The sequence below is a fragment of the Haliotis rubra genome, unplaced genomic scaffold (assembly GCF_003918875.1).
Source record: "Haliotis rubra isolate DU_JTF1 unplaced genomic scaffold, ASM391887v1 Scf238, whole genome shotgun sequence".
NCBI lineage: Eukaryota > Metazoa > Mollusca > Gastropoda > Lepetellida > Haliotidae > Haliotis > Haliotis rubra.
Window position 1 is genome coordinate 1,277,501 of NW_025766425.1, and position 17,470 is coordinate 1,294,970.

The 17,470-nt window shown below is 42.9% G+C and overlaps 2 protein-coding genes across 2 annotated transcripts in view; one reads left to right on the forward strand and one right to left on the reverse strand.

Moving 5' to 3' along the window:
- The window catches only part of LOC124278491 (nitric oxide synthase, brain-like), an 84,412-nt gene that overhangs the window by 3,669 nt on the left and 63,273 nt on the right, over positions 1-17,470 (forward strand).
- LOC124278480 lies at positions 9,195-12,344 on the reverse strand. Its single transcript, XM_046714181.1, has 3 exons — positions 12,334-12,344; positions 11,249-11,334; positions 9,195-9,343 (listed from the first exon to the last, which is right to left on the reverse strand). The coding sequence occupies exons 1-3, from the start codon at positions 12,342-12,344 to the stop codon at positions 9,195-9,197; spliced, it is 246 nt and encodes an 81-aa protein (XP_046570137.1).

A 17,470-nucleotide genomic window follows, 5' to 3' on the forward strand; every position in this document is an offset into this window, starting at 1 on the left:
ACCACCACTGCATTATCTACACAAATACAACTGCCACGTCTACCTCGACTGCTACAACTACCACCACTACAACATCTACACAAATACAACTGCCACGTCTACCTCGACTGCTACAACTACCACCACTACACCATCATCACAAATACAACAGCCACGTCTACCTCGACTGCTGCAACTACCACCACTACAACATGAACACAAATACAACTGCCACGTCTACCTCGACTGCTGCAACCACCACCACTACAACATCTACACAAATACAACAGCCACGTCTACCTCGACTGCTACAACCACCACCACTACAACATCTACACAAATACAACTGCCACGTCTACCTCGACTGCTACAACCACCACCACTACAACATCTACACAAATACAACAGCCACGTCTACCTCGACTGCTACAACCACCACCACTACAACATCTACACAAATACAACTGCCACGTCTACCTCGACTGCTACAACCACCACCACTACAACATCTACACAAATACAACAGCCACGTCTACCTCGACTGCTACAACCACCACCACTACAACATCTACACAAATACAACAGCCACGTCTACCTCGACTGCTACAACCACCACCACTACAACATGAACACAAATACAACTGCCACGTCTACCTCGACTGCTACAACCACCACCACTACAACATGAACCCAAATACAACTGCCACGTCTACCTCGACTGCTGCAACTACCACCACTACAATATCAACACAAATACAACAGCCACGTCTACCTCCACTGCTACAACTACCACCACTACAACATCAACACAAATACAACTGCCACGTCTACCTCGACTGCTACAACTACCACCACTACACCATCATCACAAATACAACAGCCACGTCTACCTCGACTGCTGCAACTACCACCACTACAACATGAACACAAATACAACTGCCACGTCTGCTACAACCACCACCACTACAACATCTACACAAATACAACAGCCACGTCTACCTCGACTGCTACAACCACCACCACTACAACATCTACACAAATACAACAGCCACGTCTACCTCGACTGCTACAACCACCACCACTACAACATGAACCCAAATACAACTGCCACGTCTACCTCGACTGCTACAACTACCACCACTACAATATCAACACAAATACAACAGCCACGTCTACCTCCACTGCTACAACTACCACCACTACAACATCAACACAAATACAACTGCCACGTCTACCTCGACTGCTACAACTACCACCACTACACCATCATCACAAATACAACAGCCACGTCTACCTCGACTGCTGCAACTACCACCACTACAACATGAACACAAATACAACTGCCACGTCTGCTACAACCACCACCACTACAACATCTACACAAATACAACAGCCACGTCTACCTCGACTGCTACAACCACCACCACTACAACATGAACACAAATACAACTGCCACGTCTACCTCGACTGCTACAACTACCACCACTACAATATCAACACAAATACAACAGCCACGTCTACCTCCACTGCTACAACTACCACCACTACAACATCAACACAAATACAACTGCCACGTCTACCTCGACTGCTACAACTACCACCACTACAACATCATCACAAATACAACTGCCACGTCTACCTCGACTGCTGCAACTACCACCACTACAACATGAACACAAATACAACTGCCACGTCTACCTCGACTGCTACAACCACCACCACTACAACATCAACACAAATACAACTGCCACGTCTACCTCGACTGCTACAACTACCACCACTACAACATCAACACAAATACAACAGCCACGTCTACCTCAACTGCTGCAACCACCTCAACATCTACACCATCATCAAAACTACAACTGTTACCAGTACCTCTTCTACCACCATGACGACTATACCACGAACACAAGTATATACTTGAAACATTCTGGACCGCCTCCGTGGTGTAGTGGTTAGAGCGTTCGCCCGGAGAGCGGAAGGTCGCGGGTTCGATCCCCGACCGCGCCATACCAAAAGACGTTAAAATATGGTACTTGATGGTCCCTGCCTGGCGCTCGGCATTAATGGGTACAACAAGGACTGGTCGGCTCGGAGTCAGTATAATGTGTCTGAGTGGGGTATTCATGCTTCACTGCGGCATGGTATCTCAGTGGGCTAGCACTATAAGACCAGCTTTAGTCTGGGCTTGTACAAGCAGCCGCACATACACATACACACGCATGCACGTCGTCATATGAGCTAAATATTCTCAAGCACGACGTTAAACCCAATTTCCCCTCACCTCACCTCACTTGAAACATTCTCCTACGGTATAGAACACATGTATATTAAAACGAAATCAATCTCAAGTCTGAAATGATTTGTCTAGTCTACAAATTAATCAATGCTCCAGGGTTAATTTTGATGTTATTTTATGTTTCGCAAAATGTACTTTTGAGTAAAATAACTTCATGTCGTGGACAGTATGTTAGTCTACAGCTACAACGACAACCAATACACCAACAACCGCCACCATACATCACCAACACAAGAACAGCTGTCACTTCCAGCTCTACTTCCACAACAAGATCCACTTACCTACCAGCTCAGCTGCAGCTGGTGTTTACAGGTTACATGCGATATTTATCATTGCATCAACAGTTTAGTGATATACTTCAACGACAACATGTCTGTAAAATAACACCAAAGTCCTCAGTTCAATATTGTCTTCTTTACATGTCCCGAGTTCTGTCATTTGCACTTCGGAGATGGTACAAGTCACAACCTTCAGATAGCAGAAAAACAGACAGATATGTTTTAGTTTAAACATATTTTACTCACAATGTGAAAAGGATCTGGGACAAGTTCCCAACTTATAAAACCTCTCTCCGAAGATATTTACAATAACCAATTACATCACAAGCAATTATTAGAAACAGAGACAGAGAAAGACTGAAAGATAACAGGGGGAAATGCTATAATACAAAAGGTGTATAGAGAGAAGACTACTGGAATCGTTTAGATTTGCATATAAATTGATGTACATTTTTTAATATAATTTCATTTTTATGATTTGTCAGATCTGCAATGCCGTTTAAAATAACAGATAATGTAATCACAGAATTACTACCACATACATATGTTATATATGTTACCTATGTCTCCCCGCTGTACATCTAGAATATATGTTTTCTACGTTGTTGTATTAAAAAGCAGGATTTGGCAGTACGGTAGAACTCGGGTTTGAAAAGGACATATAACTTTACGTGGTTTGAGAAAGTTGAAAAGTTGGACACTTCAACCGTAACATTTGTTAAAGGAGCTATCTAACATCACCATATAAGGGACACTTTAATAAAACATGCTCTTCATCGTCGATGAGAAGTGTACCCTTAGAAGGACACAATAGTACTTTTATGAGCTCTTTCCCTTGTTGCGACACCAGCACGACACGGGTAGAGTATTTAACATTATACCGTTTAGTTCAGTATCTGGTGTTACTGCTCAGTGCCACAGAACGAATGTTTGAATGAATGAATAGATGAATGAATGAGTGAAAAAATGAACGAACGAACGGATGAATGAATGAATCGATGGATGGATGGATGGATGAGTGAATAAATGAAAGGACGAAGAACGGATGGACGGAGGGATGAATGGACGGATGAAAAACTAACAGTATCTAATCATGATCATTTCACATTTCTACGTTTCCATGAATTCATTATAGGCATCTGACCCTGTTTTACTCGAGAACGAGATATTTCTTGATATAGAACACTGTATGAATAATATCGTGTTTCCATAAGAATAATACAGAACGTCACGTTTCATTAGAACACTATCTGAACGTGAGTAGAACATCACATAAATGGCAATAGAACATAACATAATTGGTAATAGAATATATTCCATTAACCATACCCCATGAATGCTTTAGAAGATCACATTATGATGACTATGGTTTTACGTCGCTTTCAGCAATATTTCAGCCACGGCAGAAATAGGCTTCACTCATTGTAATACTAATCAAATGGTGAATAGAATCCGGGTGAGGCGAGGATTAAATATAAACTTTAACTTTTGGATACCAAACAAAACACACACACCCCAAAAAAGACAAGAAAAAAAAAAAAAAAAGTTACAATAGAACATCCAGTGGACTGACTGACTGAGTATGGTTTTACGCCGTTTTTACGATTAAAATATCACGGCGGGGGACACCAGAAATGGGCTTCACTAATTTTACCCATGGGGAAATCGAACCCGGGCCTTCGACGTCACGAGCGAACGTTTTAATCACTAGGCTACCCCACCGCCCTATTCGATGTGGAACATCACATATACAATATAGTACTTGTGTTGCAACGAACATGACATGTTTCATGGAAGACATCATAAATTCTGTATTTATCATACAGAAAAAACACGTACAAACAGCAGAGAAACATTTGGACCTTCAAAGCTTACGTCGACTGACCTGACCTTTCTTATTTACATATACGTACGCCATTTCCTGCTATTCATTTGATAAAAGTCAGGTCACACGTGAGAGGTCAAATATGCGGCAGAAGCAAAGGCAATGCCCTGCATTATTTTAAGGACGCATTTGGTGGTATGGGTCGGCGTCCGCATTAATTTGCTAACGCATTATTTTCATGACTTACAGTTTATCTTAATCTTGCTCTTTCCAAGTTACGCCTAGTTAGTACTTCAACATTACTGTCTCAAACTCCCGCGCCTATGTCGGTACATGAGTACTCAACAGCAATCTCGCCCAGCCACAGACACGGGAACACCCAATATAGGAAATTCTCATTTTTGATACTTTAAACATTGACAAATTACATGTATTTATTACGCAAGTGTCCATTTTCCACACTTAATTATTTCCCGAAACACGACACTACTTTGATAAATGCTTGGATTTGGGTTAATGTTATCGTTTAGCTCCGCCTTGTTTGATCGGACCTGTGCTCGAACTCCAGCGTATATGTTCAAGACACTGCATCGATACAGTTATAGTTTTTAAAATCGATCCGGTATTGATTGATTCTTGCTGAGTGATGATCTAACCTTGTGAGAATGATGGGAACTGATACCTATGCGCGGATTACATAAGAACGACGAGGATGAGTGTCGGATGACGTTTCTAGTGAGTTGTATATTTCATTTTCCTCTTAATAGTCTGGTGATTTACCTCAGGTATAAGGTACTTCGTAAAATGTAAATATAATACTGTATAGCGCCAATATCCAGCTCTGCTCAACTGCTCAAAGGTGCTTTGTTTTTTCCCTTGATCATAGGATGTCAATCTCAACGGCACATCGTATTTTTCAATCTCAACTCCCTGGGGATCATACCACTCTTGCAGCCATTTAGGCGCACAAAGTTAATGTGGCTTTCCCATACTTACAAGGTATCCATTCACAGCTGGGTGGACTGGGACACACAGTCAAAGCACTTTGTCCAAGTTTACTGCACGTTGCTGTACCCGCAACTAGGTGTTTGCATGTATTTATGTGGACACCACCATCTGTTCGTTTACGGATTCGTGGGTTCTTTTAAGTGCACATGGTTGTGTACTGTACACTAGGGGTTGTGACAACACTGAAAGAGTCGGCACACAAAGTTGACTCTAAGGTTTTTACACCCGGCCACAGGTGGGCTCGATCCCGGCATCTTCAGCTCGTTGGATCACTAGATCACAGCTCGCCAACCACGATATTCAATTTCACTTTACTTTGATATTTGATATACCAATCGATGGTCCATATTCATTTTTATATTATTCATTTATTCATATTTTAGTATCAGACCAACTTCAACGTCAGATAATCTCTCTCAATTTACAGCCAAAACAAATTCCATTCGATGTAAATGGCAAATTGTAAAAAGATATTATTATTGAAATATGTGGTAAAGATTATTTACTGGTAGCACCCGTCATTTCAGGAATGTCTTTTAAAGTTCTGCATTATGTTTAACCTAGAATATTGTGCATGATGGATGCTTGAACAACTGAGTGTAGTTTTAAGCCGCTATGAACCATAACAGGGAACAGTAGTGAATAAGTTCACACATGCTAGCTGTGTAAGGAACAAAACACGGGAGTGAGTGAGTTTAGTTTTACGCCGCACTCAGCAATATTCCAGCTATATGGTAGCGGTCTGTAAATAATCGAGTCTGGACCAGACGATCCAATGATCAACAGCATGACCATCAATCTACGCAATTGTGATATGATTGCATGTGTCAACCAAGTCAGCAAAACACGGGAATTCGATGTGACAACAAACATGAGTATCCTGTTACCATAGACTGACTGACTGACTGAGTTTTGGTTTTACGCCGCTTTTAGCAATATTCCAGCAACATCACGGCAGGGCACACCAGAAATGGGCTTCACACATTGTACCCATGTGGGGATTCGAACCCGGGTCTTCGGCGTGACGAGCCAACGCTTTAACCACTAGGCTACCCCACCGCCCCGTTACCACAGACTCTAAATTTCATAGCTAATATATCGTGACCCGAAAATCACATTAAATACTGTTAAATTGCTGCTTAAGAAGGAGAGGATCAGATTGGGGAACATCTTCCTTCCTATGCACTAACGTATCGTTTTGGGAGTGTTGCGGTTTTAAGCAAGGTTGTGTAAAGTACATCATTACACAGTGTGTCATCAGCAATAGCTATCACACTCTCTCCTCTGTCTGTGAGTCGGTTTAGTTTTACGCCGCTTTTAGCAATATGGTAGCCTAGTGGTTAAAGCGTTGGCTCGTCACGCCGAAGAACCGGGTTCGATTCCCCACGTGGGTACAATGTGTGAAGCCCATTTCAGGTGTCCCCCTTCCCACAACGTTGCGAAAACGTTGTGTGTTATTTGGTTCCAAAGTGGGAAACCTCTGAGAATTCCGTTACTTCGGATCTTACGGTTCATACGTTTCCTCAACGTTGCAACGTTGTGGCATAACGTTATAAAGTGGCGTATTGTTAACGTTGTCACATGACGTTACCAATCTACAACCTTCCCACAACGTTGCGAAAACGTTGTGTGTTATTTGGTTCCAAAGTGGGAAACCTCTGAGAATTCCGTTACTTCGGATCTTACGGTTCATACGTTTCCTCAACGTTGCAACGTTGTGGCATAACGTTATAAAGTGGCGTATTGTTAACGTTGTCACATGACGTTACCAATCTACAACCTTCCCACAACGTTGCGAAAACGTTGTGTGTTATTTGGTTCCAAAGTGGGAAACCTCTGAGAATTCCGTTACTTCGGATCTTACGGTTCATACGTTTCCTCAACGTTGCAACGTTGTGGCATAACGTTATAAAGTGGCGTATTGTTAACGTTGTCACATGACGTTACCAATCTACAACCTTCCCACAACGTTGCGAAAAACGTTGTGTGTTATTGGTTCCAAAGTGGGAAACCTCTGAGAATTCCGTTACTTCGGATCTTACGGTTCATACGTTTCCTCAACGTTGCAACGTTGTGGCATAACGTTATAAAGTGGCGTATTGTTAACGTTGTCACATGACGTTACCAATCTACAACCTTCCCACAACGTTGCGAAAACGTTGTGTGTTATTTGGTTCCAAAGTGGGAAACCTCTGAGAATTCCGTTACTTCGGATCTCCCTCCCACACGATGAACACCGGCTGTGATAACTGAAATGAGGCAAACCACTAAACTAGTAAAATGCCCAGACCCTAATAAATAAATAATACAATAACACATATTAATATGCTAATGAACATAAACAAACTTACAGCTCGTTCAGCTTGACCTGATCAAGTGAATACTAATACATTGCGTGACCGTGTCACAACTGGTTGGGTCTATTATTGTGAAGGGGTGCATTGATTGCCAACATGTCCGAACAGTCGACACAAGGTTGCCGTTTGACACCTCAGTGTCGAGAAATCGTCAGCAATTTCCTAACTTTCTTTAAAAAAGAAGCTTTATTGTTTCCGATTCGAGCTTTTAGGCAGCGAGCAGCAACATTAATAACATACTTTGCTCCCGTATTTAATGAAGTTAACTTGACCTGCCGTTTGTGCCATTTGACCTCCCATGCATATGTAGAGTAGCTCAGGTCAAGCTGAACAAGCTGTACCTGTCTGAACTGATCTGATGACGGCGATGACGTTATGCATTTTGAAAATTGATCTGGACAATACAGACAAACTATATGAATAACAGCTTCTTTTATTTCGTGAGTGCGAAGTTTCGATACAGCTTCTTGTACCATTGTCAAGTAGGGATGTCACTGAAGTAAGTGATCTGGACAAATTACATTGAGGAAGAGCGGTGAGGTAGTCTTGTGGTTAAAGCGTTTGCTCTTAGCACCGAAGTTCCGGGTTCGATTCCCCACATGGTTACAATCTGTGAAGCAAGTTTGAGGTATTCAATAGGTATTTGCTGGAATATTGTTAAAAGTGGCGTAGAACGCTCACCCATTCTAAAACTTAAGGAAAAGGTTTTGTTTTAAAAGTTATATTTGGGATTCTTTCTCAGTACTGTACCGTACAGATTCTAGTACTTTTGTTTGGTTGCGTACCATCCGGGATTCAAACCCACACCCTCAGAGTCAGGCACCTAATCGCCAGCACACAAAGTCAGCCGCCTAACCCACTCAGACACCGTGGCTGCCGATTAGGTGCCTTACTCTGAGGAGGTGGGTTCGAATCCCGGATGGGACTCAACCCAACAAAAGTACTAGCATCTGTACTTTACTGATAAAGTGTAATCCCAAATATAACATTTGTCACATTTGACCACTGGTTTAATGGGGTGTTTTGCTCTTATTTCCGATGGGAGTAATTGTCCAATAATACCCCAGTTTGGAACACTGGACTTAAGTAAATGGTACTTTGTATTTATCATACGTCCAATGTGATATACACACACGAGCTATATGTGCTGTTACAGAAATATCACAGTTAATTTCCTTGTAGGATCGATCCAAATAGGAGATGTCAGCTCAGGTGACCATCGTCACAATACCGCACATACAAACACAGTTTCTATTAAAGTGGGACTTGGCGAATCGGTTTAATTTGAAATAAGATATCCATGCTCGCAGCCATGTATTGTATAAGACCGGAATACTTCAGCGCATCGTCTCTATTTGAGTCAGTGAGTGAGTGATGGTGGTAGAGGGGTTGGTGCAGAGGGGTGAGTGATGGAGAGATGGATGGAGGGAGTAAAGTGATGGAGGTTAAGGACGGAGAGAGTGATGGAGGGAGGGAGTGATGGATTGGGTGATGGAAGAAGGGAGTGATGGAGAGAGTGGTGGAAGGAGGGAGAGATGGAGAGTGATGGAAGGAGAGAGTGATGGAGACATTGATGGAAGGAGAGTGATGGACAGAATGATTGAAGGAGGGAGTGATGGAGAGAGTGATGGAAGGAGGGAGTGATGGAAGGAATGATTGAAAGAGGGAGTGATTGAGAGAATGATTGAAGGAGGGAGTGATGGAGGGAATGAGTGAAGGAGGGAGTGATGGATAGGGTGATGGAAGAAGGGAGTGACGGAGAGAATGATGGAATGAGGGAGTGATGGAGAGAGTGATGGAAGGAGGAGTGATGGATAGGTTGATGGAAGGAGGGAGTGATGGAGAGAATGATGGAAGGAGGGAGTGATGGAAGGAATGATTGAAAGAGGGAGTGATTGAGAGAATGATTGAAGGAGGGAGTGATGGAGGGAATGATGGAAGGAGGGAGTGATGGAGAGAGTGATGGAAGGAGGAGTGATGGATAGGTTGATGGAAGGAGGGAGTGATGGAGAGAATGATGGAAGGAGGGAGTGATGGAGAGAGTGATGGAAGGAGGAAGTGATAGATAGGGTGATGGAATGAGGGAGTGATGGAGAGAGTGATGGAAGGAGGAGTGATGGAGAGAGTGATGGAAGGAGGAGTGATGTATAGGGTGATGGAATGAGGGAGTGATGGAGACATTGATGGAAGGAGGCGTGATGCAGAGAGTGATGGAAGGAGGCGTGATGGAGAGAGTGATGGAAGGAGGAGTGATGGATAGGGTGATGGAATGAGGGAGTGATGGAGACATTGATGGAAGGAGGCGTGATGGAGAGAGTGATTGAAGGAGGAGTGATGGATAGGCTGATGGAATGAGGGAGTGATGGAGAGAATGATGGAAGGAGGGAGTGATGGAAGGAATGATTGAAAGAGGGAGTGATTGAGAGAATGATTGAAGGAGGGAGTGATGGAGGGAATGATGGAAGGAGGAGTGATGAGAGAGTGATGGAAGGAGGAGTGATGGATAGAGGTTGATGGAAGGAGGGAGTGATGGGAGAATGATGGAAGGAGGAGTGATGGAGAGAGTGATGGAAGGAGGAAGTGATAGATAGGGTGATGGAATGAGGGAGTGATGGAGGTGATGGAAGGAGGAGTGATGGAGAGTGATGGAAGGAGGAGTGATGTGATAGGGTGATGGAAGGAGGAGAGATGGAGACATTGATGGAAGGAGGAGGCGTGGAGAGAGTGATGGAAGGAGGAGATGGGAAGAGTGATGGAAGGAGGGATGGATAGGGTGATGGAATGAGGGGAGTGATGGAGACATTGATGGAAGGGAGGGTGATAGGAAGAGATGGAAGGGGGAGTGATGGATAGGGTGATGGAATGAGGGTGATGGAGACATTGATGGAAGGAGGGAGTGATGGAGAGGAGAATGATGGAAGGAGGAGTGATGGATAGGGTTCATGGAAGGAGGAGTGGTTGGATGGGGATGATGGAAGGAGAGGGTGATGGAGAGAATGATGGAAGGAGGGGTGGAGGTGGAAGGGAGAATGATGGAAGGAGGAGTGATGGAGGAGAATGATGGAAGGACGGGAGTGATGGAGGGAATGATGGAAGGAGGGAGTGATGGAGAATGATGGAAGGAGGGAGTGATGGAGAGGAATGATGGAAGGAGGAGTGATGGATAGGTTGATGGAAGGAGGGAGTGATGGATAAGGTGATGGAAGGAGGGAGTGATGGAGACATTGATGGAAGGAGGAGTGATGGAGAGAGTGATGGAAGGAGGAGTGATGGATAGGGTTCATGGAAGGAGGGAGTGTTGGATAGGGTGATGGAAGGAGGGAGTGATGGAGAGAATGATGGAAGGAGGGAGTGATGGAGAGTGATGGAAGGAGGGAGTGATGGAGAGAGTGATGGAAGGAGGGAGTGATAGGGAGAGTGATGGATGGAGGGAGAGATGGGGAGAGTTAAGTGATGGAGGTAAAGGAAGTAGAGAGTGATGGGAGGGAGTGGTGGAGACAATGATGGAAGGAGGGAGTGATGAGAGAGTTACGTGATGAAGGTAAAGAATGGAGTGAGTGATGGAGAGAGCTCGAGGTGTTCGAGCTACAGGCAAGCCAAAATCACATTATAACAAGTCGCGCTTATGTTGTTGAACTGGAGAAACACAATGGGCTTGCAAAACAAACGTTAAACGTGTAAACCTGGCGCAACCGTAGATCAGAATACAAACCCTGGTAGAGTTTCAATCGATAATTTGAATCATTCTGTTATTAATAACACAAAGTGAATTTGTGTTTGTGTGCATGCTTGTAGTTTGTTTCCTTGTTCTTTAGCCTCCCACTCAGCAATATTCCAGCTGTATAGCAGCAGTGTGTAAATATTCAAATCTGGACCAGACAATCCAGTGATTAAAAGCATGACCATCGATCTACACAATTGGGATACGATGACATGTGACAACCAAGTCTTAACACCCGATCCTGTTAGTCGCCTCTTAAGACAAGCATGGGTTGCTAATGGCGAATTCTACCCGGATCTTCACGAGTTCCGTGCCTGTAAACAAGGGCATGCATATGCATGCGTGCACTCGCGTAAACTTATAAGCAAAGTATCGAAAACATATTAATAATTAACAATTCGGCTCAGTTTCAAGTTGCTGTATTAAATGTATATATTAAACATATTTTGTCTGGACAAAATATCCTGAATCAGCAATGTTTCCAAGGTATTTCGACTCTAGGTACACTATTGAGTTTGTTTAGATATTAATCAAAACATTTTACATAAATGTAATATGAACGTCCGTATTATGTCAGTCTGTGCGGCACATGGCGCTATGATATATGGCTGTGGTTTGGTGCCAACATAATTATTGCATTTGAAATACTGCACTGACTGAGTTATAATACTAATTTAGGAATAGGCCATTTGATAGTCAGGGAGGAGGCATTTTGATAAAATTGTCCCCCCGAAGTTGGTAGAAATATAATGTCCTCTTGTTATGCAAACTGAACAGAAATAATCTACAGAAACTTTTGCCCTTTGCCTCGTTTGGTGTAACTTCACCCCATTACCAATCCCTACCCTAAACTCGACCCCCACCTTAAGCCCATTTCTGGTGTTCCCCGCCGTGATATGGCTGGAATATTGCTAAAAGCGGCGTAAAACTAAACTCCTCACTCACTCACTCACTCTACCCCCACCAAACTGGCATGCCCATTACATGCATTAACGACGCATGAGAATAATCCCACAGGCCCTAGTGTCTTTGCGAGGATTAAAGATTAAAGAAAATTAAAATATAAAAAAATTGAGATGACCCTCGACTCGAAATGCTTCGCTGTACAATAAAATCGTAATAATGATTATTGTACTATGAAGCATTTCGAGTAGGGGGTCATCTCATTTTTTTAATATTTTAACAAAAATTAATCTTTAATCATCACAAAGACACGAGGGCCTGTGAAATAATCCCTCTGAATTCTCAGCTAAAACAGATTCCACTAACCAAACGGATTCAACTGGGCCAAAAAGGCAAAAGAGCGGTAGCAATTAAATGAACGGATTAGATACGACACCGGGTGTTTGGGAAATGGGTGAGCATGTACTGCCTTACCTCTAATGGAAGACTCAAAACCGTTTTGTCCCTAATCAAAACATCCCTTTGTCCCCTCCCCTAGATTATTCCACGGTTGTATCCTTACAACATGTGTTGTGTCTCACCAGACTGCATGATTCATTAGTTGTCATGGACGAGAAACGGAACACTTTATGTGTCATGCGATATACTCAAAGTTGCGCCTCGTAAAACCAACAGACCTTGGATACGCCATAAAACTGCAAACAACACCAGGTCCCATTTTTCTAAAGCGTTTTATACATGCTCTAACGCAAACCTCAGATAGCCATAACCCTAAGATCGCTTTGTCGTACCAGCCACGACTGAAATTCGACTGTACATAACTTATGGTTTAATCATGTACTCTCAACAGCTTCATGCGAGGACTCTGACGCAGGAACACCCTGCTGTATCCTTTTTGCTGTAGGAGTCGCTTCTCCACTGCAATGATAATCTTTGGTTGGACAAAATGTTTCTCCTGGTTGAATTTTTGTCACAGTCGAGGGTAGGATTTGTGCTCTTCTGTCAACCATTGGCTCATTCTCGAATTTTTAAAAACGGACTTGTGGGATAGAAATTATTCAAATAAACATTACTGAATGGAAATAATTCACGAAACAATGTGGATTTGTTCGCAAAAATGTAGTTAGCTAGTTTTATTTTAAAAATATATATGCAACTAATCCACGGGCAATGCAAGTCGCTGTGGTGTAGTATAAAAACAAATGCTGACTGTAGCTGTTATAGACCGGGTTTGATTCCCTATGAAGCCCATTTCTGGTGTCCCCCGCCGTGGTATTGCTAAAGGATTGCTAAAACGACATACTTAAATATACAATATCAATGCCCGTCTCGATTTCCAAACGATCTGACCGCCTCCGTGGTGTAGTTGTTAGAGCGTCCGCCCGGAGAGCGGAAGGTCGCGGGTTCGATCCCCGACCGCGTCATACCAAAAGACGTTAAAATATGGTACTTGTTGGTCCCTGCCTGGCGCTCGCCATTAATAGGTACAACAAGGACTGGTCGGCTCGGAGTCAGTATAATGTGTGTGAGTGGGGTATTCCTGCTTCACTGCGGTATGGTATCTCAGTGGGCTAGCACTATAAAACCAGCTTAAGTCTGGGCTAGTACAAGCAGCCGCACATACACATACACACGCATGCACGTCGTCACATGAGCGAAATATTCTCAAGCACGACGTAAAAACCAATTTCACCTCACCTCACCTCCAAACGATCTTCTTTCGGCTTGAAGGAAAAGTAGCGTTGAAATTACATCGAGCGTGGATCAGACAATCAAGTGATTCTGCGCAACGAAACTGACCACACGTCATTTGTAGTTTCTTAACATAGAAATAGATGTTGAAGATCAATTGAATGGTGGATCTTCACGGATAATCATTCTTTCTTCGTAAGCATCTTCTGTTCTAACGGTAGTAACAATTTAAAGGCACTATATCACACCACACTTCTCTAAAAATAAATAATGCATTTCTTTCAATACTAACTATCAGCCCTCAGGGAAGCTACCATATAACTTATTCCAAAATGTTTACGTATTTAGATTACAATGTTAAATTCAAAAGTTTGAATGAATTAATGCAACGTTGTATTAAATCGACTCTCGCGCCCTCTACCGCCGAACATTATTTCAAGCGAACCCCATAAAGTTATGTCCCTTGGAGCGCTCTTTTCGAATATCCTACGCACAACGTGTGATTGAAACCAGTTCGGCAAACACCGACAACACCGCTTGCGATAGTTTTCGATGTACGGAGCAATTGCTTACATTCCACATACGGCAAGTGATCTCTGTTTGGAAGTTGTTCGCTTCGAAGTTTCAATAATCGCTTTCAGGCAAGTCGTAAGGAATAATAAGTCTTTTATTGCATCAATAGGAAGCTAAATTGAGAGCATGTGCCACAATGTATATAATATAGGTCAAAATATTGTCGAAAATGTGTGACATTGTGCCTTTAAGAGTTAGTGTCTAATTACGTGAAGCAGATGTTCAATCGATTATTACAATTACACTCAGCTACAAAAATACAAACTGACTCAAACAGTCCATTTCCGTTCTACGTCAGAAAACAATATGCATTCATGTATGAAATCGCATCAATGAAACATAGTGTTGTTCTTCACTACAATAAAATGAAATAAAAGTACCCCTTTGTCAATTTTTTGTATGTTTACCTCACTACAATAACTATCCAAATGTTAATATATAATACTATATATACTATAAATTTATAAATGTTGAACAAATATACTCCCCATCAAAAGTTTAGACTCACTAGTGTAAATGCAGCCACTTACTTCAGTCAACTGATCTAAACTAGATTTTTGCAAAATATTATACTGTTTACACATGAACTGATGTATTGTAAAACAAATTCGTAACGTTGAAAAGTTTATTATCACGAGTTCAATAAATGATGAAACTCAGTGAAAATTGGCGAATTCTTAACAAAACTTTACACCAAAACGCAGCTGTTCACATGCATGATATTTGCACATGCTTTTCAGCAAGTTGATGCATGATCCTCGTGCAATTCATCTGCATAAGGTTTGCAGTTGGTTCCCCCAATTTAGAGGAGAAATTCATCTTCGATGTAACCACATGTATATACATAACATATAGTGAGTGTTTTAAGTGAGTCTAAACTTTTGATGGGTATACGTAGTATGTATTTATGTAATAAAGACTATTGTCATTAATTCATGTTAGCGTGGAAGATTTAACGTGAAAACAAAAAGGTCTAAGGCAAAGTATTATTCAAAGTCAGCCTTATCTATAAAAGTAAATTGTTCACAGACAAAATAAATTTGATGTATTCACTGGAAACTGTGAATACTGTTATATAAGTATGCAACTTAAACCAACATAAACAGTGAAACATCGAGCATGCATTATGCACAAACCATTTTAAAAATATCAAAATGGATTTCAATGTCTTGAAGCTCTTTTATCGGAAACTATAAATTACAATATTTCATCATATATAAACAGCGATCTTAACATAAATGGATTTCAGTTATAAATATGTATTTCAGCATGATACAGTTGAAATTTTATAGTCAATGTGTTATGAAAACAATATGAAGTTAGCATGGAAATTTATAGTAATTCAACAACAGCACATACATCACCGTGATATGAATATGAATCTCCCAACCCTTCCATCCGCTCACCGTGATATGAATACACCATCTCCCCACCCTCCCATCCTCCCACCGTGATATGAATAACACCATCTCCCCACCCTCCTATCCTCCCACCGTGATATGAATAACACCATCTCCCCACCCTCCTATCCTCCCACCGTGATATGAATAACACCATCTCCCCACCCTCACATCCTCCCACCATGATATGAATAACACCATCTCCCCACCCTCCTATCCTCCCACCGTGATATGAATAACACCATCTCCCCACCCTCCCATCCTCCCACCGTGATATGAATAACACCATCTCCCCACCCTCACATCCTCCCACCGTGATATGAATATGAATCTCCCAACCCTTCCATCCGCTCACCGTGATATGAATAACACCATCTCCCCACCCTCCCATACTCCCACCGTGATATGAATAACACCATCTCCCCACCCTCCCATCCTCCCACCGTGATATGAATAACACCATCTCCCCACCCTCCTATCCGCTCACCGTGATATGAATAACACCATCTCCCCCACCCTCCTATCCTCCCACCGTGATATGAATAACACCATGTCCCCACCCTCACATCCTCCCACCATGATATGAATAACACCATCTCTCCCCACCCTCCTATCCTCCCACCGTGATATGAATAACACCATCTCCCCACCCTCACATCCTCCCACCGTGATATGAATGACACCATCTCCCCACCCTCCCAGCCTCCCACCGTGATATGAATAACACCATCTTCCCACCCTCCCATCCTCCCGCCGTGATATGAATAACACCATCTCCCCCACCCTCCCATACTCCCCATCGTGATATGAATAACACCATCTCCCCACCCTCCTATCCTCCCACCGTGATATGAATAACACCATCTCCCCACCCTCCCATCCTCCCACCGTGATATGAATAACACCATCTCCCCACCCTCCCATCCTCCCACCGTGATATGAATAACACCATCTCCCCACCCTCCCATACTCCCACCGTGATATGAATAACACCATCTCCCCACCCTCCCATCCTCCCACCGTGATATGAATAACACCATCTCCGCCCTCACATCCGCTCACCGTGATATGAATAACACCATCTCCCACCCTCCCATACTCCCACCGTGATATGAATAACACCATCTCCCCCACCCTCCTATCCTCCCACCGTGATATGAATAACACCATCTCCCCACCCTCCTATCCTCCCACCGTGATATGAATAACACCATCTCCCCCACCCTCCTATCCTCCCACCGTGATATGAATAACACCATCTCCCCACCCTCCCATCCTCCCACCGTGATATGAATAACACCATCTCCCCACCCTCACATCCTCCCCCACCGTGATATGAATAACACCATCTCCCCACCCTCCCATGCTCTCACCGTGATATGAATAATACCATCTCCCCATCCTCCTATCCTCTCACCGTGATATGAATAAC